Below are 25,590 nucleotides of genomic sequence, written 5' to 3' on the forward strand. Positions count from 1 at the left end.
AGTGCGAGGAATGTGCAGGAGCATTGTCGTGATGGATGCGCCAATTTCCTGGTGACCTCAACTCCGGTCTCTTGCGCCGCACAGCACCACGTAGGCGACGGAGGACATCCCTGTAGTACTCTTTGGTCATTGTTTGACGCTGTGGGGTGCGTACTCGTGGTGTGCCGCCCAAAAAGAGTCAAAGAAAGCAGTCAGCCTGACTTTGACATTGCTGCGCACTTGCCAGGCTTTCTTTAGTCTTGGTAGCGTGGAATGCTTCCACTATGATGACTGGGATTTAGTTTCCGGGTCGTACCCGCACACACAACACTCGTCAACAGTGATTATGGTGTTGATGAAGTCGGGGTCACTGTTTGTGGAATTCAGAATTTCCTGGGAGACTTCAACACGAAGCTGCTTTTGGTCCACCGTGAGCAGCTTCGGCACGAATTTCACCGCAACTCTCGCCATGGCCAAATCTTCGGTGATAATGGAATGTGGAGCAAAATTGCTGATGTCCACCTCTTCCGCAATTTCTCGGATAGTCACACGACGGTCCCGCATCACCACAGCGTTCACTTCGGATATGGCCTGGTCATTTTGGCATGTTGATGGCCGACCGGAGCGTGGCTCGTTCTCCACTGATGTGCGGCCGACTTTAAACCAATTGTACCACTGCTTAATCTGTGTGCTGCTCATAGCATCCTCATCGAAGGCCGTCTGAATATTCCGAATGGTTTCCACTTGGCTGTCGCACAGTTTCTGGCAAAATTTGAAGCAGTAGCGCTGCTCCTGTAGCTCCGCGATTCTCCTTGCAATAAAAAACCGACGAGAGCACTGCACACTGTCTCACTCAAACGCTGCGTCCCAGTGATTGACGCTATCGGCAGGCGGGAAAAAATTCGTGTATGCGCACGAAGGTTCAAGGTCGGCTTATGCAAGCGCGCTTGTTTCATATCCATCAGGTGTTCGCAAAAAAAAAAAAAAGTCGGATACTTTTCTAACAGACCTCGTATGTTAAAGAACCCCGGGCGGTCGTAATTAAACCGCAGCCTTCTACTGCGGCATCCCCGGTAGCCTGCGGAGTTGCATTGCAACGTAAAAGTCGGTAAATCAATCAATCAATCAATCAATCAATCAATCAAAGAATCCAAAAATTACGGCAGAGCTTAACTGCAGTATGCGATGACAATGCTTTTAGCTTTATAGCTCTTCGTCTTGCTTGAAGAGCTAGGGCTGTTTGCTTAACGAATTAATCAACGAAACCGGTTTGTCATTGGCTGATTGGCCCTGCTCCGTATACGCTTAGCCACCCTCTGGGTTCTTTTCGTGGCAACCTGCCTGTTCCACCTCTCCCCTACAAGTGGAGAGAGGAATTTCTCTCTCTCCACTTTGCCACCTGCCCAGGGGGGAGGTGGGTGGTGTACACGACACTACGCCGCCGGACGCCAGACACTCCACAGCCGCTACGGTGGCTAAGTGGTTATGGTCAAACAATAAATGGCAACGGAACACGGAAACACAATACTAGAGATGTGTGTTTTTCCTTGTTTTTTCCTGTCTTCCTTTGAAATATACGCTCAACTTGGCTCTCCAAATCAATCAATCGATCAATCAATCAATCAGCGCCACGGTACACATGCACCAGCAAGCTGACGAAGATGGATGGTCTTCGGTACACAGGCGGGGAAGGAGCTAGCCGACAGGCCGAGCGCTAGCCGGGCAACGTTGTTTCGACCAGTAGGCGTGGAACGAGTGACGCCCTCCCGACGGCGACCCGTCGTCGCCACCGGCTACTACGCGGGGCATCTTCGCGACGCGCAGCCCGACGGGGATGAATGGACGAGCGCAGCGCAGCCGGCGTATTCCGGGAAGACTCGCGGGGCGAATCGCTTCCGCGTCGCTATCCTGATGGATGCGTCTCGCAGGCAGTTTCCTCCCATTGCAACCGTCTCGTCTCGCCACTATGTAGCGAGTTTTATGGAGCCGTTCGGGGCTCCTCCTTAGGCTCTGGTGCCTTTCGTGGAACTGTCCTCTCCAAAGACCTTCCGGGTTGTACACTTTCGCGGGTGACAAATAGGCGCAGTATTTCAACAGAAATGTGCTTTCTCCAGACAGGCCTCAGAGAAAATAGACACCATTAGCATACCGTCTACTGTGTTACCGTTACCGGAGTACCGGGAGCCCGCCCACCGCCGGTGAGCACGCGCTGATTGGTCTAGACGCTGCAGGCGCACGCGCAGCTGCCGGGTACCTGGCGCCATCTGGCGCCCTCAAGGCGATTTGCGAATGCGCATTGGCTACGCGCGGGCTCGCTGTACTCCTGTAACGGTAAAGTTAACACGGTATGCTAAAGGTGTCTAATCTCTCCCACGCACTACGTTAATCGCGGTAAGTCCTGGGAGGTGGGAGGTGCAGCTGAAATTGAAACAGGAAACCCAGCGGGTGCCAGGGGTGGAATCGTCGTAATTGCGCCACGACCACGCTGTTTGCGGATTCAACTTATTTAATAAATGAGCAGAGAAATAAATGACTGCTTCGTATAGATCCCGCGGCTCGTATTAACTCCTTGGAAAAGGAATTTAGCACGAACCTCGAGTTTATTCTCCTTCAGTTTGTAACCTCAGCCAAGGTTCTCAACACACCTTTATGTGTGCGCCATCCTTGTGCCTCCAACTGCTTATCTCGTTGGTTTAAGGAGTTTAAAGACAACGGGCAGAGCTTATCAGAAGTTGAGGAATATTGACTCACCACTTCCAGAATGCGCTGTCTCTTTTGTAAACGAAAAAGCACAAAATATCAGCAGTGCCATGTGGCAAATGATGATGAATTTAGAATCGCCAAAGACCCTACCCCCCTATTTTCTCAGCAGGGCATAGTTTCCTGATTCGTTCTAATTCGATAAGAAGGACCTGTCCGGCGATGAGTATACCAGCGTCTACAACGTTCTGCTACGGCGGGAGCCTGTTGTTTCCAACGGCTCCCACCATAAGCTGTTGGTCAGGCCTTGAAGTTAAACTCCAAAGACAAGAAAGATGTAGAAAGAAATTAGGATTACTTCAAATAAAATGTTAAGAGCCGGAAATATAATAAGCTATACAGTTGAGAAAAACTCGAGATGGCACCTAAGCTCCGGCTTAAGGGTATGAAGCGATAGCGGTACATGACCATGTATGCGGAATCGGTCATCCTCTACATCACACTCATGAATCGCGGGGAGTCCTCACACCGCTCCTGTAGCAGCGGTGCAGCGGTTAAGCGACGCAGTTAAGCGATCGACCCCAATAGTTGTCTACAGGAACAGCCAGTGCTTGGCGGCGACGTCTTCATGCATGTGGTAGTGCAGGTTGGTCGTTCGACCGTGATGTCATCATGTAAAGGTACGCTTAAAAGCTGGCGCCGACCGAGGCTGGAACTGTCGGCACGCACTCGTTTGTCATTAATTATTAACGCTGCTTACAGACGTTCTGACTTCATTTTGTTATGATTATACTAGGTCTACAGACCTCTTTAAAGGCAAACAAAAAAAACGGACACTTAAAAACTTTCGTGCCTGTGTCCCCACAACTTCCCAGTCCCCAATGAGCAGCAATGCTACCAAACCATAGCACTGGAAGACATCTGGAAAAAATTCCACAAGTTTCAACACAGTATCAATGTTGTGATCTTGTTCTGCCTAGCGTCGTTACTGTTATTGCTGATTTCGTTTCAGGAACACCACAAATATTCTTTTTGCTTGCAAAACTGGTTGTGCAAAGGGGACTTCATGAGTCTCTCTTGAAATACAAAAAAACTGTAAAAGCAAAGTAAAAGGCTGTAAAAAAATGACGTGAAAAACAAGGACAGACAGAACAGTATCTAGCCCCGGCTTTGCACTCGCAGCAGCTAACAAACCAGCACCTTGACCAGAGCAGGAAGCAACAAGGAAAGTGACAAATCCCGCAGGGATTACGAAGAACGAATGAAGGGACTGCGAAAAGAACCGCCGCCACTCCGCACGCACCTAAAGACAACATACCACGTTAAGCACGAGTAATGACGGGTTTTCCGGAGTGACTCAAGGCGGAGAAAGAAAGACGAAAATAGGTACGACTACGTGGTGTACTCGTTTGTACCCAAGGAAAGGACAGAAGGAGAGAATACCGTGCATATGCAACGGAAAAGAAAAGAACAAAAAAAGCGTTGGTAAGGAGAGATAAGAGGGCGAGAGGAGAGGGCGTGAGGGATGCCCTGTCGCGGAGGCAGCCGTGGGTCGTTTATCTCTCGCTTCCTCCCGACGAAACCATACCCTTACCACCGACTACTCTTCCCGTGTGAACACGGCTACTGCCGCAGCTTGCATTACATTTGCTCCATTTTTTGCATCTTTCGCTACTCTAACCTGGCTGCCACGCGCTCGAAGTGCCCTCTGCTGTGCCTAGGCAGATGTCTTTCTTTTCTTTTTTTTTTTTGTCGTGCGAAACGGTTTGCTTTCGCACCGAAAGAGAGCGCGAGTAGTGTAGTTTCCGTTTTTCCGCGGAACATGCGCGCCGCTTTTTGTGAACGTCTCCGCTTATTGTGGAAACAGTTTTTTTGGACGACGATTTGTCAGCTTCTGTCAGCCCGCGGCAGACAGCGGGGTGTGGTAGGTTGGTGGGCGAGGGAACTACGTTCCCGATGGAACCGATAAGAATTTCGGGACAGCGCAACGCGAGACTGGTGTTACGTTTAACGCTATCATGAATGTGCAAGTTGCTCGCAGGCTTAGCTTTCGGCTAATCGTAATGTCAAAGGGCAGTTCTAGTTTAAATAGGTTCCTTCAGTGCACACGTGTTATTGTTCAGGTACAGCTGAACAATGCAGATATATATTTGAACTAGATTTTTCCTTTGACATTGACAATTAGCCGAAAGCTATAATTACAAGCAACTTGTGCATTCATGATAGCGTTAAACGTAACAGTCGCTAATGTCAAAGGACAGTTGTAGTTCAAATAGATTCCTGCAGAGCTCAGGTATTCAGTGTTTAGGTATACCTCGACGCTGCAGAAATCTAAGTCGAACTAGAACTGTCCTTTGAAATTAACGATTAGCGGAAAGCTATGCCCACAAGCAACTTGTGCAATCGTGATTGCGTTAAACGTAACCCCAACGGGTTTTTATTTCCTCTGACTTTGAAGTTCTTGATTAGGGGCCCTGCTACCTTTGTTACAGCAACAGGCGGTGATTGGATCAAATACTTAACTGCAACGGTTTTAACGTCCAACTCATTTCATTATCTCTGACCACCAAATCATAAACAAAATTTCGTCAGTAGTTAAAGTACCGCCACTGATATGACAAATCACACTGCGCAAGACCGCCTTCATTTCTTCGTAGCTATGAATATAGCGCACGTGCATGCATAAATATATATTAGGAGTAACTACGCTACGGACTGCTACATGGGATGATTCATTAATGCGCACAGCAATGTCTGTGCGCGGAATCCATAGCAGCGAATATCAACCAGTTGTTTTTCAAAAATAGATGAGGCAGACGATAAAATTTGGGGAATTGTTCTTTTTTTTTTTCACCGCCTCGATATTTGTCTCCTTCGTGCATGCAAAAAAGAATCATTATCTCAAAAAAAAAAAAACACATGTCTGGAAGTATAAGCGCTTATCTCTGCTGCTTTTGACACCGTTTTTCCAAACGTAAGTAACGGTTTCTTTTCAGGCTTGTGTTTGAACGTCAGGTCAATCTCTTTCTAGTTTTGTATGCTAATAATGACGTTGGGAAACCGTCTACAAACCACACAACGTCCGACGATGGTTAGGGACGTTGTTTTCAATCGTCCTCTTTCAGCTGCAATGCTGCCGCTTTCTGTAGACTTTCAGCGCCAACTATGACATTTGTATTTAGTGGCACGTTCTATGACCCCCGAAAGTAGTTGTACGAACTCCCGTCTCATATCAACGCAAACTTTCGCAAAGTACACTAGAAAGGAAGAACGCATCTCCTAACCGATCCATGCATGGTCTAAAGGACACTTCACAATCGCCCGTTTATGGAAAGTTTCTCGTTTTTTGTTTTCTTCTCCAGCCTCCATGCAAATAAGCCGAGTAGGAGTTTCGGCGCTATAGTACCCCGCCTAAGCTGTCGCTAGACGTTCACCGGATTCTCGTGCAGACGCGCCGCATACCCAACGCCCGCTGAGAAAGCCGCGAAAAGGAAACAAAAATATAAAGCAACGATGTCGCGACGAGATACAGACAGAGTGACTGCCGGCAGCCGGCCAAACCGTGCAAACTCTGCAGCAAAGTTAGTGGCCCGAGGTTGATGAGATTCGTGTCAACACGGGGACACGTCCGCCCAACTCTTGACTCGAACTAGTTGGACGCAGCAACACGAAAGCAGCGGCCACGGCAGCTATAGTTTGAACATCAGACTGGAGATCCAGAACGGTACACTGTGGTCCGCCCGATAAGAACTGTGCAGCGCGCATTCTCAACAATTCTGGACAAAAACACTTCTCAACGGGAAAGAGTTCATACTAACTTCTGGGTGGTCTATTGTTAAAGGTGCACCAAAGAGGATCCTCAGCTCGTCTTTTTTACCATGGCAACTCAATCTACACGCTCCGAGCATTCTTACAAACTTAGAATAATTGTCCTGTGCGGCCGATTTCCTTATTAAATCGAATTAAACGTCCTGGCTCCCGCCTTCTTTCTTGATCTCACCTCTGAAAGTATAGGAGGACTCAACCAACGCGTAGAGTGCCTTTCAGGCAGTCGCGTGGGGGCTTTTATTTGGCTTTTATTTTGTTTTGGGGTATCCGTGAATAAATAGATCTAGCCAGAGACTATATAGCTGCAAATTAGGCCCATGGAAATAAAAATACGCGTGGACTCTTTAATTTACGGATCAGTCCGCCGATGGCAGAGCGACAAGGCGCTACGGGATAATTCGAAGTTTCTAAGAATGCTTGGAGAGTGTAGACCGAGTTCCCACGGTAAAAAGACGAGCCCAGAATCCTCTTTAGTGCACCTTTAAGAACGAGTTCCGCATTCGTAAAGGACGAGCACAAGAAATACGATGAAAACGGAAAGAGCGCAACCGTCTTTCCGTCTCTTGCCGAGTTCATCGTCTTTCGTGTGTTCGTCACTTGCGAATGTGCAACTCGTTCTTAAGAGAGAGTTTACGGGCGCAATTTTTTCATATATTGTAAGAATTCACTATAACAATCAATATATCCGCAGATCACACGTCGACAACTTGACTTTTTTTTGCTATTAATATTCTTCCTGTCGTCTCAAATGTTCCCCATTGATTCTCTATGGAAGTCTTAGCTGCCCGACGCGAGCGATTGAAAAACTTTAAAACAAAGATTTTGCTACACATCGGAATAATGCGCCATTACCTTCAATATTCCCATACAGTACGTTACAGTTTTCCAATACTCAATTTTTTAGTCCAACAATGTTGGACATGACAGAAGCTTGAACACGCGTTGATTACGAATACCGTGACAGGGCGGTTTCTCAGCCGCTGTCGTATCGACTGTCGCGTCGACTATCGCGTGCGCCATGGCATCGGCTATTGGATCGAACGTCGCATCAGCTTTCGGATCATATGGACTGTCGGTCACAACTGAGTAGCATGCCCAGAATAGAATACAATATAATAGAATAGAAGAAGAGCTCAGACGAACAAGACACAGGTCCCACATGTGTGGGGACTTAGGTATAGTACCCCGTCCCTATACAGCACCAAACCGCGTATTAAGCATGAAATGCTTTTAGCCCCCGTTGTCGGCAGTGTGGTGACGTCACGCCGAGAGCCATCATCCGGGCACTGAAACGAGAACATCCGGGCACCGTACGAGACTTAACGGGAATTAACGACTCTCTAAGCCCTCCTATGCGACCGGCATGCAAGCGCCGGTTGGTCTCCAATGGAGTAAAAAAAGATAACTGCTGCCAGTGCCTTCTCAATGTTTATCTAGATATCAGTCGCTGTGCGTTTGATAATGCACGGACTTATAATTTCCGATTTCTAATAACGCGTGCAAAAAGCACATAAATGCCACGATACACTTCGTTGTCATACGTGATCTCTTAGGGGCTTCGCGCATCGAAGCAAAGCCGCGCAGGCGCACAGGGGCCCGGGGGAGAAGCGCTGCGTTCAAAGGGCAAGGCAGCGCGCCGAACGGGTGGTGGCGTTCCTCCCTTCCATTACGGTGCGGTTCGGGTGTCCACCGAGATGGCAGAGAATTACTGCGCCATTTCCTTTCCTCAAAAAACCTTGCGTTCAAATGGCAAGGCATCGCGCTGAACGGGTGGTGGCGTTCCTTCCTTCCTGTACGGTGCGGTTTGGGTGTCCACCGAGATGACATTAGGCCCGTAAACATTTCATGCTTACTCTACTCTCGGTTACGGGAGAGGAAGAGATTTTTTCACCATATTTTTTAAAAAGCACACTCAAAGCCTCAGCTGGCAAAGATGCAAAGGACGTGGTGTAAGATCACTCACTGCAATATTTTACGCGTAACTCTCCAAGGGAAGCAGCCTAGATTTCATTGGTCTTACTGCTGTTATATCAGCGCTTGAAGTTAAGATTAATTCCGCTACTGACGTGATGTACAGTCTTTGCCAAAAGTAACCAGGCTGCTCGGTTTGCTTCTCAGTCGTATAATGAAGCTATTATAACAGCCCTCAATCTCCGAATCTCTGTATGGTAAGGAGAACCTTTGTCCTCACTTTCAAATAACTTTTTTTTCTTTAAGGAAGCCGTGAGGGCTCTACTATACGGATGAGAAGAAAACCATGCAGCCTGGTTACTTTTGGCAAAGACTGTACGTGTCTGAGTATGTGCGCGATGTTAGTGTCTCAAAACGGTTAGATATCAGCCAGAGTTGATATTTGTTAACTGCACAGTCATCTTATTTTTCTCAATACATACGTCACGCTTTTACAGCGAAGCTGTCTGTGGCTCATTTGTGGCATTACCGGTGCCGTCAATGGCGTAAACAGGACATGACATCACGTGAACGTGAAGTCACCAATAGCGAGAAGCCATCCGAGCGCGCTCCGCGCAAGTTTTGGCGGAGTCTCTCTACTGCATCGCAAATACCAAAACCATAAATCGCAAAAGCACGAACAGGTGCACCTGTCATACGCGTTAATAGAAATCCTTATTTTTCTTATTTTTACATATCGAATATACGGGGCAGCAGAAACGATGAAATGACGAAAATTCAGAACGTTAACCTCACGTTTTCATACCCTGGCCACTGAACCGGTAACTACCTATCCCGGCTTTCAACGACGTTAGTAGGTGCTTTAGCACTGAAGTTATTGCAGCGCCGAAGCAGCGCAAAATACAGACCCGTCGCCCAGAAAAGACGGGCTACACAACCGTAGAAAAAGCGGGCTACATTTTCAGGCAGGGCTTCCAGAGCCCTCCGTCGCGCACAGCGCCTAACACACTCAAGACACAATGTGGCCGGAGGCCATCAATCTTCCTCCAAATCCGCGCACGCCCGAAGTACACTGCCTCTTTCGCCCGCGGTTTTCGCTCGAAACCGCGACAGTCGGAGAAACGAGATTCCGCCAAGAATATTTCCCCGCAAAACAGGAAGCGACTAGACTATTACATATTATAATCCGCCGCAACAGCCAACGCCCACTCCGCGTTTTTTTTTCTTGCGTTCCACTTGGCAAAGCGTGACTATAACCCTGTGATATTATGAAAATCCAACGTTGACTAGTTCCTTTTTTTTCTTCACTTAGCTCCAGTTTGTTATTCGAACTCAAGTGGCGCAGCAAAGCGCTATTCCATCAAGCAGAGAACGGGGGGGGGGGGGGGGGGGGGGGGGGAGTTCCTTTAACCAGTGTTACAGTACACGCATCCAACCCGGCACCCCCCTGAGGGAAGGAAGGGGGAGGGCGGGGGGGGGGGGGGGGGGATAATGGGCTGCCTCAAGGCCGTTCCGCCTGACAGCGAAATTCGGTCACCGACATCTATTTCTATTCTTTCCTTTCATTTTGTTTGTTCTCCTTATTCCCACGTCTCCGTCATGCCTTCCGTTATCTCCTGATCCACTGCTCCCCGTCTGTCCTCCTCCGAGGTCCCCGGTTTTGCCTCTTCTTTATTACGCTTATTTTTCCTAACTCGTAGCAGCGTACGCCGTTTCTCGCAGCTGCGTAGGCGCGTTTATCTTCCCCTCCCCCCACGGCGGAAGGGCCGAGGTATTCCCCCGAGAGGTGCTGCGGAGTTCATATTCGTCCACTCTCTATCCCTTCCCCCCTCCTCCCCCTTTTTCTCTCTACCTCCGCTTTCCTGTTCGCAGCCGTGTTAGAGTCTAGCCGTGTTACGAGGCGCCGCGAACTTGTCCCTGTCACTTCGTTCGCCCCGCTGTCTTTCGCTTCTCCGTCTTTTCATCTCTTCACTCTCTCTAGCCTTTGTATGTGTCTTTCTGCTTCTTCTGCCTCCCTCTCTGTCCATGCGATTTCTCCTTCCGTTATGTCTAGTAAGTTCCCGGCATGCCACGCGGTTCGGGTGCAGGAGACTCGGTCGGTCTCCCTGCGTTCGCTTGCCTGTCGCATCGCTGTCTCCCGGCAGTGGCGACATTTTTTCTTTCGCGCATGACCGTCGGTCCAATCGTTGATCTCTCCTAATGTATTCCTTCACTGGCGTGAATCGCTTTTTTCTTGTTTTCTTCACCCGCTTTAGAGGCGGAATAGTAGTTCCATATAGTGTGACAGTGGGCTGCCTCGAAGGTTCGGGTTTAATTTTTATTATTCTTTTTTGAAAGCCTATTACAAGAGTTTATCTATGCATTTACCAGGGCTCGGAGGTGTGTTTTTCGTCTTGTTATCCGTGGCATTTGGAGCATCAACTTGTGATGGCCTACTGTTGAGTATTCAGCTGTATAGTTCACGCGTTATGAGTCTGCGCTAACGCAACGCCTTCGTGTATTTCAGTGAAAAGCACGTATCTGCATCATAGCCGGACAAGTGCTGTGTAGTCTAATGCGATTTGAAGGCGATCACTTCGGGCTTAGCCTCTCTGATTAAACTGTTTTAACACTGTGTATTTTCACAAGAACGGTGCAACGAATGCAGGAGCTTAGCTAGCCGGATAATCCACCTATTCTGCACAGTCGTGTTCGTTGCGGACTAAGTGACCGTGATGTCAGGAAAAATAATACTTGATCCGTTTCCGCCGGAACGAATGCGATAACCTTCAAATCGCGCTAGGCTGTACATAGGACGCCCCGAAAGCCTGTATTGTGTGCCTGAAAAAAAAGAGAGAGTACTGTACAGTATTCGCGGATAAGTACTTACATGCATTTGCATTCATCGAGCGTCGCTTTCCTCTCTGCCTTCTTTTATCGACAGCATCTCATAAGCCAACTGCGCGCTCACTCTGTGCAGGATGTCACAGGGTGCCGATCAAAAAATAACATCAGCCTTTCAAGAATTTATTTCCTTTTTTGTGTCGCACTGTTTTTTTTTAATATACTGTCAATCCCCAGAGGGATTGTAACAGGGGTGGGTACAGAAAAACAATTTTACAGTATTATTAACAAAGAATTATACCAGAGAGAGCGGCACAATCGACTGGTTACATTAATACAGGACGTGTCAAAGGATATGTAACAATAAATTCAAGAGGCAAAACAGAAAACTTAATGTGTTTCAATATACATAAATAACAATGGTAAGTACAGAATTTGTAAAATTAGGAACATAAAATACATGCAAGTAATGCAGCACCAAATGAAAGCAAAATGATCAATGTAATAATAACACAGATATCATACAATAGTTTTACTATGCGTTTGGCCACAATAGCGCTTCTTTTACAAGCTGGGTAAACTTTTCAGGCGAGCTTTGTTGTGCAATTACTGGATCAAGTTTGTTCCACTCGCGCACTGCGAGAGGAAAAAAAGGAGTAGAGAAAGGCATTGTTTTTACACGAGAATTCCTGAATTGTGAGAGCGTGTTTGTGGCGTGTGTTTCTAGAACGGTTGATACTAACAAAGGCTAAGGGATCAATCTTAAAGGAATTGTTAAGCAGTTCAAATAGGAACTTCAAGCGGTGTACCTTGGCTCGGTTAGTCAGCGTCGGAAGGCCTGCGAGATGCAGTAGTTCAGTTGGGGAATCGGTGCGGCGGTACCTGTTGAATGTGAAACGAACAGCCTTACGCTGCACGCTTTCTAACATGGTCACATCGTTTTTCACGTACGGAAACCATGCTGTGTTGGCGTATTCAAGAACTGGACGAATAAGGGTGACATATGCGAGTTGCTTAGTGCAGGGAGCAGAATGACGCAGCATACGTTTGAGAAAAAACAGTTTGTTCGTAGCTTTTTTTGTGACGTTTCGAACGTGCGTTGACCAGTTAAGATCTGATGTTATTGATACGCCCAAGTAGCGATACTCCTGCACTTTACGTAGTGGGACGTTGTTGAGGCGATATTCAAAATTTAACGGTGTCTTTTTCTTGCTAATTGCCATGGAAACTGTTTTGTCTGGATTCATAATCATCTGCCATTTATTGCACCATTGCGCGACACGATTCAGGGCGTTGTTAAGGTTTACTTGGTCATTGGAATTTTTTATCTCTTGATAAATCACGCAATCATCAGCGAATAGGCGAAATTTGGCATTTATATCCCAGGTTACGTCGTTAATGTAGAGTAGGAATAAAAGCGGAGCAAGTACTGAGCCCTGTGGGACACCGAATAGAACAGGAACCGTGTCTGTTATGAGGTTATGGGAGTCCAGCGTTTCCGAAAGCGATCAAACTGCTATGATCAGAAAGATTCGCGCATTTCGTAGCGTGAGCTACACTGGCCGAGGTTGAGCAGTTTTGCGTGGCTCCTGGAGAGCCGTGCTGCGCATGCGCGAGGAGCAAGTGACGTCATTACGCACAGCTGGCGTGCCTCGCCGTGCGCGCTCGCCTTCCTTCTTTTAAAATGATCGGAGTATAAAACGTTGTCAACGCCAACGCCAATGAACACAACCAAAGCCGACGGCCTATGGCTTCAGCGCCTTAGAACACGACGCATTAAATATGACCCGCGACCCGACGGTGCTCCCACCAGATGCGCACAGGTATCAAGCGTCGCACCAGAGAATATCAAAACACGTAAGAAAAAAAAACGGTTTTTCAGAGCTGTCTTGCAAGCTGCCACTTAAAGATGCTGCAGAGATGTACACCTGTTCGTGTACAGCTCGAACATATTGCGTGAACTACTTTTCCATTTTTTTCTCCTTTCTTTTTTTTTTGCTCCGAGATTTGTCGATGTCGCGCTACAAGCGCTGCGCCCAACTTTCCTTTCTTCGAACCCGTCCTCCTTGCTCTGCTGCTGTTCACGCCTGCTAGCGGCTTCGCGTGACAACTGAAAGACACGCCAGTTTTCAGCTTCGGACGGCTCCCAGGTACGTAAACAACGCCGGAGAAGAAGAAAAAATAAAGAAAGGACAACAGGAGAAGAAACGAGCAGGAGAAGAAAGAAAGAGAAAGGAAGAAAGAAAGAAAGAAAGAAAGGAAGAAAGGAAGAAAGAAAGAAAGGAAGAAAGGAAGAAAGAAAGAAAGAAAGAAAGAAAGAAAGAAAGAAGGAAGGAAGGAAGGAAGGAAGGAAATAAAGAAGGAAGAAAGAGAAAGAAAGGAAGAAGAGAAGAAAGAAAAAAGGAAGGAAGGATTGAACGAAGAAGGAAAGAAAGAAAGAAAGAAAGAAAGAAAGAAAGAAAGAAAGAAAGAAAGAAAGAAAGAAAGAAAGAAAGAAAGAAAGAAAGAAAGAAAGAAAGAAAGAAAGAAAGAAAGAAAGAAAGAAAGAAAGAAAGAAAGAAAGAAAGGATTGAACGAAGGGAGAAAGAAGGAAGGAAGAGCGCCGAGTCGCGCTCGATCCATACACACACTCGCATTGGGTCCACGAATGTGGCGCGCGTTCGCGTACCAGACGGTCATGCCAGCCTGCTCGGCTGATCGACGCCGTGCGCCACTCGCTTCTACGTCACAAGGTCACGCTTTATTTTCTATTTATGTTTTTTTTATGATCGTGATTCAAGATCCTCACGCGACGCCGCCCTTAATTTACTTCCCTTCCATGGTGTAAGGCCGCTGCTAAATTCTAGCTGCAACTACTGTGTAGGGCGCTGCCCTCGCGGCGGTGGCTGTCCATTGTGAACGACAGCACCGCCGCTACCTTCAGGGCGCCCCCACCCCTATCCCCCCTTATGCATACGCTAACGTCGGAAAGGCGCCCGATGGGTCAACGCTCATTTCCAGCTACCACGGTGCAGGGCGCTGCCCCCGCGGAAGGGGCTGTCCATTATGAACGAAAGCCCCTCCAAGCACAGTGCAGTAGGGAGTTCGTCTTTTGACGCACTGCTATCTTCACGGTGTCTCTATCAATTTGTGGGGGAAAACAGGAACCCTGTCGTAGCTGGTATGCCGAGCCGACCGAGAGAGCCCAGGAAAGGACGATTCGAGCATTTTTCTGGCGACGTGGGGAACGACATGCATTCCTCACTTTTATCCGCCCGCTCATCGATCACCCTTGTCCGAGCGCCCCACCGTCTGTGCCGTACCGGCTTCTCTCTCATCTATTGTTTGCATATGACAAGCACTGAGGACAGGGGGTACGCATCTGTACCAAGATCTTGACTTGCATTGCGAGTGGAGAGGGGGGCGGCGGTGTGCTTGGGACAGGTCGGAAGGAGAGCCCCAACGGGAGAGGATGAGCATGCTCTTTCCGACGAGAGAGTGGTGTTGTATTTGTTCTTTATTTTTGTTTTCTTAGCGAGACCCTGGGTTTGGGGCTGAGCTCAACCCACGGGGTAGGTCAATGATTGGAGAATTGATGCTTGGGGCGGGCCACTTAAAATGACCGCCCCATTTCTTTGTTTGTTACGGTTATAAAAACCGAAGTAAACGGATGGAGACCAGCCTGAGCTGGGGCTCCATGCTTAGCATGTAACATTCTGCTTCTTAGGCTCTAACCTGCTAGGTAGAAGAGTAAGGTAGCGCAGTTTGTTTTTCTTTTGGTAAATTCATTTCTTCTGTTTTCCAGTTTTACTCCTTGTACATGTGTGTTGTATATGTTGTAAATATATGCTCCTCTATCTATCATCGTCTACAAGAAACGCCTCCTGGTCTTCCTTCACGCCGAATCCACTAGAGGAAGGGCTTGGGAACCTTCCGTTGAAGAAACGAACAAACTTTACTCATGGTAAGCACTAAAGAAGAATAAAAAGAAGGGTTGGAAAATAAGAGTTTTCCTCCCTTCTGCTCCACGAAGAGGCGTAGGTAACGGCTGTACCATTCCGCGCCCAAAGGGTTCGACATGGCGGAAGCCAAACTAGATACCGTAATGTTCACATAGTCATATAGTTTCGAATTCATGAATAGTTCTATTTCACAACGCCGACAGACTTACATTACACCTTGAAAAGCGCTTATGCTTGTGCTACTACTCGTGCCACTGCTCAGTTAAACTACTCATAAGTTATAGCCTGCACTACTTGCGCAAAACTCGCTGAAAGCATTGTCGTTTGCTGCCGAGCAAGCCCAGATAATTCGAAACACTTCTAGTTCACAAGGTTGCCACCGCGTGCTTCGTGGCGCTGAGCACTCAAGACCAGCGCACGAATTTCCAATGTTCGGTACATCCCATTTCATTTCGTATGGCCGCCGCCGGAATTGGTTTGTTTAGCGCACGAACTTTTCAGGTCAGATTTTGTAGCGATGAGGAAGACTCGGTCATGATAATCACCGCGTTCGCGTAGAATCTCTGACGATCCTCTCGTATTCTCAAAATTACAGGTTTAAAATGTTCCCATTGAGTTACGGGGTGTTCGCTACTGGCAGCCAACCAATGACGCTAGTTTCGATGTGCACGAAAGCTGGACGTGAAAACGATACATTCTCCTAACACCTGTAGAGAGAGCAAATTGTGTCCCCGATCTCTTTAAAACACTGAGAATATGATAATTCGGGTACCCATGATTTAAATAGCTTTTGCACGCTTCGAACTTTTGGCTGCGTATTGGGAAATATTCAGTATTGAGGAAATCACGAAAAATTTTGAAGCAGTAGCTCAAATTATGTGCTTACATGAGCTGGTTGTATACAGTTAGGAGCGCTAACAAGTGCTCACAAGTTCTTTGTCGCCTCTTGAAATGCCCACTAATACGATTTTTTTTTTTTGAACGCCACCTTAAGACGAGCTCGCGAAGAGAAGAGTAAACCATACGACTTCGACGATACTCACTAGGGGGCAGCACATGTTGGAAAAGTCGCCGAGGAAGAGCTTTTCATGGCATTCAACTTTATTCCAATTAAGCCGCCGCGGTGGTTCAGTGATTACGGCGCTCGGCTGCTGACCCGAGAGACGCAGGTTCGATCCCGGCCGAGGCGGTTTAATTTCTATGAAGGCGAAATTCTAGAGGCCCGTGTACTGTGCGATGTCAGTGCGCGGTAAAGAGCCCCAGGTGGTCGAAATTTCCGGAGTCCTTTACTACGGCGTGTCTCATAGCCTGTGTCGTTTTGGGACGTCAAACCCCATAAACCAGCCAACCATCCTTTGTGAGCGGAAATTTACTCCAAAATAAACTCCGGTCTAGAGAGCGGTAACACTCTACAGCTTCTAGCACTCCGAAAACACCGCTTCAAACAGAGGAGTAGACGATACACCTCCATTCTGAGGAGTATTTAACCACCTTTTTGGGAGTGCGCTACGCGAAGAGCCATTTACTCCTATTTGGGAGCTTTTCTAGAGAAGAGTAAACGATAAGACTTCGACCATACTCACTAGAGGGCAGCACATGTTGAAAAGTTACCGAGAAAGAGCTTTCCAAGACATTCAGCTTAATTCGAATTAAGGCTGTCGCGTATGCGATTTCGTTGTCCAGTCTATACGAGAAAATTTTCCATTGCCCGGTCTGTGGAGACTCTCTGACTTCTCATTTGTACGAATTATTCTGGCCTATTTGCTTTTTTCTTTTTCTAGCGGTGGCGGAGGGCTATAGAACCGGGCGGTCGCTAACAATACTCACCGACTCTCAAACAGCCTGCCGAAACTACATGAATGGCAGGAATAGGTCTTCACGCGCTCCGTATACTCCTCGCAGCGAGCGACAGAATAAAAACGAGGAAGAAAAAAAAGACAAGATCCCACACAAAATTGTGTGGGTACCGGGGCACACGGGGGTGGCAGGGAACCAAAAGGCCGACAGGATAGCTCGAGGATATATTACTTTCCGAGCATCCGACGAGACCGCGGAACTCGCGCCAGCACTAGGCCATACTACAAAACTATAGAGGCAGAAGACTGCGATATCCCCCGCCGCACAAATTTCTCAGCAGAGAGGAAGCTGTCACTTGGAGACAATTACAAACAGGCTCTTTCCCAAACCTACATATACGAAACAAAATGCACCCTATACGATATACGCGGACAAATGTCCCTGGTGCGACGAAAAACCTACTCTATACCACATCACATGGGCTTGCCAAAACGTAGACGTGGCCCCCAAAATACAAAACCCGAGTGCGGAGAAATGGGAGACTCTGCTGTCCAGCGACCGCTGTGAAGACCAAGAAGGTCTGGTACAACGAGCTCAACGGGCGGCAGTGGCCAGCGGAGCCCTGGACTGAGGCCAACCGACCATTGATTAGAGGCGGACGACTTCGACAGAGAAGGCTCCTGGGGGTATAACCAAGACGTCTCTGAAGATGCCCCCAAACCGCAGGAAGAAGCATTAGTGGAAATAAAAGTTTTTTCTTCCTTCCTTCAAAGGCCCACATGACGAGTGCAGGAAAGAGCACGCAGTCGTGTACGCGCGCTCTTCTCAGTTGCCGCGCTACGCAACCCGAGAAGAGGCCCGCACAAGTGAGCGCTGAACCAGAACGACACCGGCGCAGAAGAGAAGGGGCGGAGCAAAAATAATTACCGTGCGACTGACTCGGAGCAGTGCCGGAGTTGCGCTGCTCCTGTCTTGGGGAAGGCTTCGCCAAGATGACTCGCTACGCAGAATCCATCTGCCGGCGCGCCACCCCGCGCTCTTCTAACAGTCCGTTTGCGGCCACCCGTACGGCGCCGAGGGAAAATGGTGGACAGAAATAAAAAGCCAGCAATTAACCTTTGTGCACCCTCCGTTCTTCATTTTTCCTTTCCCATCTTGTTTTCTAGTCCCTGCTTTCATTTATCTTTAGGTTGTTTTTGTTTGCTCTGTTTTAGAATAGGTTGGGAAGAGAGACGTTTGTTGCGCTCTTGGGGCGTGGGAAAAACGTTGAAGCAAGTGCGGTGAGAAGAAATGGAAGACTAAAACCGTGAGCGCTCTCTGTAGTGCGGTACCTACTGGGCGTGCTGCGACAGTACACCATGCTTCGGCTATTGAATGGTGTACGGACGGACTTGTAAGCATGGAACGGCAGAAACGCTTCATGAGTTTTCCTCAATCGCAACTAACTAAAATTTACGCGTTTTAAATGAAGAAGTTAAGTTAGTCGATTAACAGCTCACGTGCGAAACGGCCAAGACACGCCTCATAGGTATGTGCAGCCCTTCAACGTCGACTCTTCGCAGGAGACACCGCGTACAGCCACATCATATACAAGATGTTTCACCGAAGACTTTACAAAATTTTTACAAATTGGCTTTTTGAGTTAGAACAGCGGTTTTTTCCGGCATAGCAATTTCAGCGGCGTAGTACACCTGGAAGCAGATAAGACGTACTAACGAGTAGGCTGGTTAACGAGTATTGAATAGTTAATTTTTAACTATTACTCAACATAGGCTCCTTAATTACTGAAGTACGTGTAGCCCACCACAAATAACATCCATATCAGTTTTTAGACTTTCGAAAACGCGGTCACCCTCGGCGCTGTGACCCAACAAATTTTGGCGATTTCAGCGAGTTACGAAACTGCATGCAGAGGTCGCTTCGCCTGCAAGATTCACGAATGCACATGTATTTTGGCGCAACGGAGCCAAAATGTGTTGGGCCACAGCGCCATCACTGACAATGCTGTGCCAAAAAAGCGCTTTTCGAACTTAAAATGCCTATTTTTAAAAACAGTGTAAAGTCTGAAAAGAAACACCCTGCATATTACAAAGTGCGCACCGTTGTAGCATACATCGTTACTAGTACGCGGCCAGATCATATAGCGGAAGTTTCCCGCGCCGCCCATGACAAGTTGCAGCGAAGTGACAAAGCTAATGTATTTCGCGCGAATTCAAATCATCTAAAATTCGTTGCCGACCAGCAAATGAACGAAAGTGTAAATCCATTATCCCTAATAGTTTACTACACTTATTGATTAGCACGTCACCCTGACCTTTCTTCTCCAAACTTAGCTGAGCAGACTTATCGCGCTTCACAGAAAGATATTGCCGGTTCAAACGCATCCGGAGATGCTGTACTCAATTCAACGTGATAAATCTCTTACCAAGCGAAGACAATTTGACAGCAAAAAACAAAAAACAAAAAAACTGTGAAGGATTGCGATACTCTCTAATGCGTTAATAATGCGCAAATTTTGTGGGTGAAATGCAATCACTGCAGCTTCGCCACCATCTTTTAGTCGTCAATGTCAATTCTGAAGCCAGTGAGAAAGTTCTTGTTCTCTTGGATATCGCGACTTTGAAATCGCCAACAAGTACCACTAGGGAGGAACAGTCAATGCCATCTCATATATACCCTTGGTGATGGCACCACGAATTACTAGAACCAATTAGAGACGTACGAGGGGTCACGTGAGTGACCAAGTCATGCTTCTGAGAACAAACCAGAGGATTTTTACGAGTCACGTGATCTGCGAGTGGTCACTCGATGCCTTACGCCAACGACGCTCAAACCTAAAATAGGTCAGTAACAGCTGCGCTGTAAGAGCTCGCAGGTCAGCCTGGTCAGTTAACAACGCAAGTCTGACCTCCTACCAAGCACCGAGGTCTGAGCGAGGGGAATAACAGGAAGGAGGATGAAGGTGGTGACAGTGGGCACGCCGATCAGATACGAAGATAGCGTATGACGAGAGCAAAAGTGCGAGTCCGGACTTCTCGCACGTAAAATTTCACCGCGGCCCTCACCCTTGCACTTGAAAATAAAAAGGCACGAGCAAAAATTGCGAGGACACTTTGGCAACTAAAGTGTTGAGGGGCGAAAGCCGAGGACACTATGCCGTGACGACTTCCGGTGGATGTGACGTCACACCGTTCCCGTGGCTGATCGATACCCAAATTTTACATCTTTCGAGGATATTAAGTGTTGATTACGCTTAACTGCACAATTTTCCGTCTAATTTGACCCGTGGCTATATCGACGTCCGCGCTATTTCGACGCAATTTAGACATTTTTGCCTATAATTAATTAAGTAATTATGCTACAATCATCAAACTTGGATTCTAGGTTCATTTTTTCCTCCTTTATCTGAAGCAGCCATCGGTTTTCCTCTATCTTATTTAGTTCCCGAGTTAAACGCGTGTGACACGATTTGTTAACGGACGCACGACAGTATGAGCCATTAAACTAAACCTGAGGCCCAGAAACGACTCGCCCTTCTCCATTCGGGGACGAGAGCCCAGCTCTCCGCATCTGTGACCACGCGCGAGCACGCCGTCCGGTCACACGAAACTGCGCACACCGGACCATTTGACGCCGCGGAATGCCGGGCCCGTCGACAGGACATGGAAGCGAGAACGAAAAGGAAGGGAGGAAGCTACGCCGCACGTTTCAAGCACGCACCAGGGGAGAAAGCTAGCGAGACGAAGAGGCTGGCTACCCTCCTCCGCTTGGACGAGGAATGAGGCAAAAACAAAGAGCGGATGATAGAGGGCGAGAGAAAGGGGTTCACTGCGCATCGGAGAGCCGGAATGCGAAACCCTACACGCTGAATGGCATCGGAGAGAGCGGCCGGCGAGGGCGAAGAGCAGAACGGCCAGCCATCCTTCATGCCAAGTGCGCGCGTTCCGAAGCCCCCCGCCGCCACCAACGGCGCTCGGAACGAGAGCTATCGAGATGAGTGGGGCGGCGGCACTGATTTTACGCTCGAGTGGACTTACAGCTGTTCCTGGCGCCCAACATTTTACTATTCGTTCATTTCTTTCTTTTTTCCCCTTCTACTGGTCGTAAAACACCGCTCCCTGTCGCGTTCCGTTATAGGAGCTGCCTGAAATAAGCAAAAATCAATCAATCAGTACACAACGTGAAATGTTCCGTCATTTTCATTGGTCCTATTGCACGAGTCATGGCTCTAGGCTGCCGTTTGCGAACCTAACGGCCGCTGGCACAACAGCTGTACGCTATGAGCTCTTTTTTTTTTTTCATTTTAAAGTTTACCCAAACTGTACTCTCCCCTCCCGTAACTACGCCTACGCAACAGCCCAATATTGGTAATGGTTAGTTATATTAACCTATTCTTTACGTAACTCTCCTTGTACCTGAAAGAAATTAAGAGGAAAACGAACCGATGAAGTAAATGCACAAGCTCTCAATGTAGACATCGAGTCGGGATGCGTATATATAGAGCCCCGCTGTCGTCACCTTCATTGGTGTGGGCCGTGTGTCCCCGGGAATCGACTATGACGCACTTCCGGCACGCGCCGAATAGTCATAGAGTAAATGCAGGCGTCTGTTTCAGCCATACTCCCACACACGTGGCCGCGCATATTCCAGAAACGCTTGAGAAAAGGAAAAATAATGACACGGATTCAATGCACCCTCGCTCGCTTCTCTGAGCTGGCTATGGAAAAGAAAGAAAGAAAGAAAGAAAGAAAGAAAGAAAGAAAGAAAGAAAGAAAGAAAGAAAGAAAGAAAGAAAGAAAGAAAGAAAGAAAGAAAGAAAGAAAGAAAGAAAGGAAGAAAGAAAGAAAGAAAGAAAGAAAGAAAGAAAGAAAGAAAGAAAATGGCTGAGGCTTAACTTGGTTAAGCCTGGAGAATGCGAAGCATCATCGTGTCGCGTAATTTGGAGGCGCACAACCACAGCGACGGCGCGAGGTGGGCCCCCGTTTCTCCTCCACTGTCGTGACGTCATCGTGTCACGTGGTGTGACGTCACGTATCACGTGATTTGGAGGCGCACAACCACAGCGACGGCGCGAGGTGGGCCCCCGTTTCTCTACTGTCGTGACGTCATCGTGCACACGTGGTGTGACGTCATGTATCACGTGATTTGGAGGCGCATAAGGGAAACAATAGTTATGCCTCACAGCTCCCATTAAAAAGCCGATTGAACTTCGTTCGCAATGAGTGGAAATATGTTCATTGTCATTGAATCTCACTCCCCCTGACTAAGGTATTCCCGTTATTCCCGAGCGCTTTCATTCGCCTCCCTTTCGGAGAAAATGATCCGCGCTCACAGCTCAATTATATTCGCATACGTTCAGTACTGTATTTTCTTTGACCTGCGCCCTCTGTTCGACGGCGACGCCGGGCAGCCTAGCGCGAAGCCATGCAAAGAAGAGGGTTCGCAGGCATCCGCCTGCCAGGCAATCTCCGTACAGGCATTGGCTGCTAGCGAGGAGGAGGAGGAGGAGTCATTAATTAAACGGTGACAAGCGCCGGACGTACCGCTCACTCTGCGCGTCGTGTGTGTCCCCCCCCCCCCCCCCCCATAGAGACGTGGACAGACCCGCCGACGCCTCTCCATAAATAACGGCCGCATGCGTTGCGAAGGGTAAAAGAAAACAAGAGAGAAATCCCTCAAATGGAGGAGGCAGGGGAGCGGGAAGAGTGGCAAAAGAACACGGTGCGAAGCGGCTGTTGAAACGCCTGCGACAGTACGCGCTGTTATGATCGTTTTCTTGTCCCGCAGACTATTACTGTTTTTTTGTTTTTCTTTTCAGAGGAAGGAGGGGGGGGGGGGGGGGGCGCCTGCCAGCACCGAGCGCTTATTCGGCACTCCTGCTCGCGTTTGTTCATGACAAAACAGGCGCTGGTATTATTATTATTATTATTATTATTATTATTATTAGTAGTAGTAGTAGTAGTAGTAGTAGTAGTAGTAGTAGTAGTAGTAGTAGTAGTAGTAGTAGTGCTGATTGATTGATTGATTGATTGAGTGAGTGAGTGAGTGAGTGAGTGAGTGAGTGAGTGAGTGAGTGAGTGAGTGAGTGAGTCCTTCATTTGCGCTTCCCATTTCGTGTTCTTTCACCGTGATCGAGTGAAAACAAAATGAAGGCACGAAGAACAGGCGTTGGTGAAAAAACACACCCAAAATATGCTCCTTTTCTTTCCTTCTATTTTATTTAGTGCCACCCTCTTGCCTTTCTCACGTGTTCGGTGCAGCGTTAAAGACTGACTCCTCGGACACGTCTCTGCCTTCGGGCGTCGCTCGCAAACCAAACCGTCTAACTAGAACATCAAGCACGAAAACGAGAACAGCGCAGGATAAAAAACACAGCGCCTGCAAACAACGTTCCCTACGTCTTCGTTAGGAGGTATATATGCTTGTCTCCTTGGTCTTTTTTTTTTCTTTGTTTTTCATCACTTCTTTCGTGCGGTCTATTCCTGACGTCGTCATCCCACACTGCACGCACTCGGAGAGGGGGTCATTTTCCTCCACGTCGACACGGACTCGTTCGTACAAGATTCCTCGCATGTAAGCAAACATCGCGTCCGCGACCACACTGAGTCCACTGTGTCCGTAGGCAGTGCAAGACGTTTTCGTGCTCTTCACGCAATGTGGCCATGAGTAGGACTGAGTTAGGGAGCCAACAGGTAAAACAAATGTGTGCAGAGGGGCAAAACAGAAAGGCGGCCAGAGTGAATGAGTGCCTTCTCCTTTTTTACTTTCGGTTTTATCCGTGCAACCCTGCCTGCCTTTCAAAGCCCTGTGTGCCTATCCTAAGGATCACTTTTCGGTGAGCCGTGTGAGCGCATCAGCCCCACGGCGTTTGAAAGACCGGTCTCGACATTCGCGATCTCTAGCCTGTCCCAACATTCCTTATGACGGATGTTGTGGACGTTCGTTTATAAGCCCTGCATCGTCTTTTTCTCCCCTACCCCTCCCCCTTCCGGCAGCCAGGTGTAGTGATATAAGGACTCGCCGCGATCTATGAATGTTAAGTAGAGAATGACGAATTCTGCATATATGGGCATCAACCCATTAAAGGTGCACTGAACAGGAATCTGAACTCGTCTTTTTGCCGCGGGAACTCAATCTGCACGTTCCGAGCATTCTTAGAAACTTCGGTTTAGTGCCCTGTGTGGCTGATTTTCCTAATTAAATCGAATTAACGTCCGGCTCCTACCTTTTTTTTTTAATTCTCCCTCGTACGGCGGGCGGAGTCGACCAACGCGGGGAGTGCCTTTCACCCAGTCCCGTGGCGGCTTGCCGCTCTGCCATCGGCGGAGTAATACGTAGTAGTCCGTAAAAGCAAATAGTCCGCGCGTATTTTTATTTCTGCGGGCTTATTTTGCGGCTATATTATCTGCGAATAAAACTATTTATTCACGGAAACCTAAAAAAACAAAATAAAGCGAAAGCAAAGCCTCCACGGAGCTGGTTGCAAGGCACTCCACGCGTTGGTCGACTCCGCCCACCGTACGAGGGAGAATTAAAAAAAAAAAAAGGCGGGAGCCGGACGTTAATTGGATTTAATTAGTGTAGGATGGGGTTGTGGCTGAGCAGAACCTAGGTCGCTTTGCAACGTTCAGCAAAGGTGCAGGCCAAGCGTTCGGGCTGCGAGCGAGCGTCACACCTCAGGATCGTCGTCGTCTTTCACTACTACAGTTCACCACAGTGAGCGAGCACGGCTGCTACACTACAATTACCCCCCGGCGAAAAAGGAGGCATCCTGCCGACTTAGGGCGCACAGATGGTAGGCGGATCGTAGTACGGCTTGAGACGGTCAACGTGCACTGTTTCACGGCCACGACGGCGCGCATCTTGCGGCGGCGAAAGCGGTTCAATGATGTAGTTGACTGGAGAGGTCTGGCATACGACACGGTACGGGCCGTGGTACTTTGAAATGAGTTTTGTGGAGAGACCGGGACTGGTGGAGGGAACCCAAAGCCACACGAGCGAGTCTGGGGTATAGGACGGAAGCGGACTGGTAGGGGCGCGAAGGTGCTTCTGGCGATTCTGATCTTGCGTTGTAAAAGAGCGGGCAAGCTGGCGGCATTCTTCAGCATAGGTCGCTGCTTGAGAAAGGGTAAGAGACTCGGAGATATCAGGGCGATACGGAAGCACGGTATCCATGGTACAGGAAGGCTCGCGGCCGTAAAGAAGAAAGAACGGAGAGAAGCCAGTTGTGCTCTGTGTGGCAGTGTTGTACGCATATGTTACAAATGGGAGAATGCGGTCCCAGTTTGAGTGGTCCGAGGCAACATACTTGGCGATCATGTCGGTCAATGTGCGATTGAAACATTCAGTAACGCCGTTCGTTTGAGGGTGGTAGGCCGTAGTAGAGCGGTGAACAATGCGGCATTGGCGAAGTAGGGCTTCGACGGTGTCTGAGAGGAAGACACGGCCGCGGTCACTCAGAAGCTCCTTAGGAGAACCATGGCGTAGAACGAGATGATGCAGGATGAAAGACGCAACGTCGGGCGCAGACGCGGATGGCAAAGATGACGTTTCGACGTAGCGGGTAAGGTGATCGACTGCCACTATGACCCAGCGGTGTCCAGCCGGAGTT

The 25,590-nt window shown here is 48.3% G+C and overlaps 1 protein-coding gene across 3 annotated transcripts in view; it reads right to left on the reverse strand.

Annotated features, from left to right (window-relative positions):
- LOC149364585 (uncharacterized) overlaps nt 1-25,590 on the reverse strand; it is a 283,458-nt gene that overhangs the window by 44,497 nt on the left and 213,371 nt on the right. The window contains exon 3 of one of the 3 annotated variants that reach the window (XM_089574535.1): nt 12,051-12,123. The exons of the other annotated variants lie outside the window; for them this stretch is intronic. Coding sequence (XP_089430661.1) covers nt 12,051-12,123 — 73 coding nt within the window. The remainder of the gene's footprint in view (nt 1-12,050; nt 12,124-25,590) is intronic. 3 annotated transcript variants of the gene reach the window in all.

The sequence above is a fragment of the Amblyomma mixtum genome, chromosome 2 (assembly GCF_055824585.1).
Source record: "Amblyomma mixtum isolate Tamu chromosome 2, ASM5582458v1, whole genome shotgun sequence".
In the NCBI taxonomy this organism is placed as follows: domain Eukaryota; kingdom Metazoa; phylum Arthropoda; class Arachnida; order Ixodida; family Ixodidae; genus Amblyomma; species Amblyomma mixtum.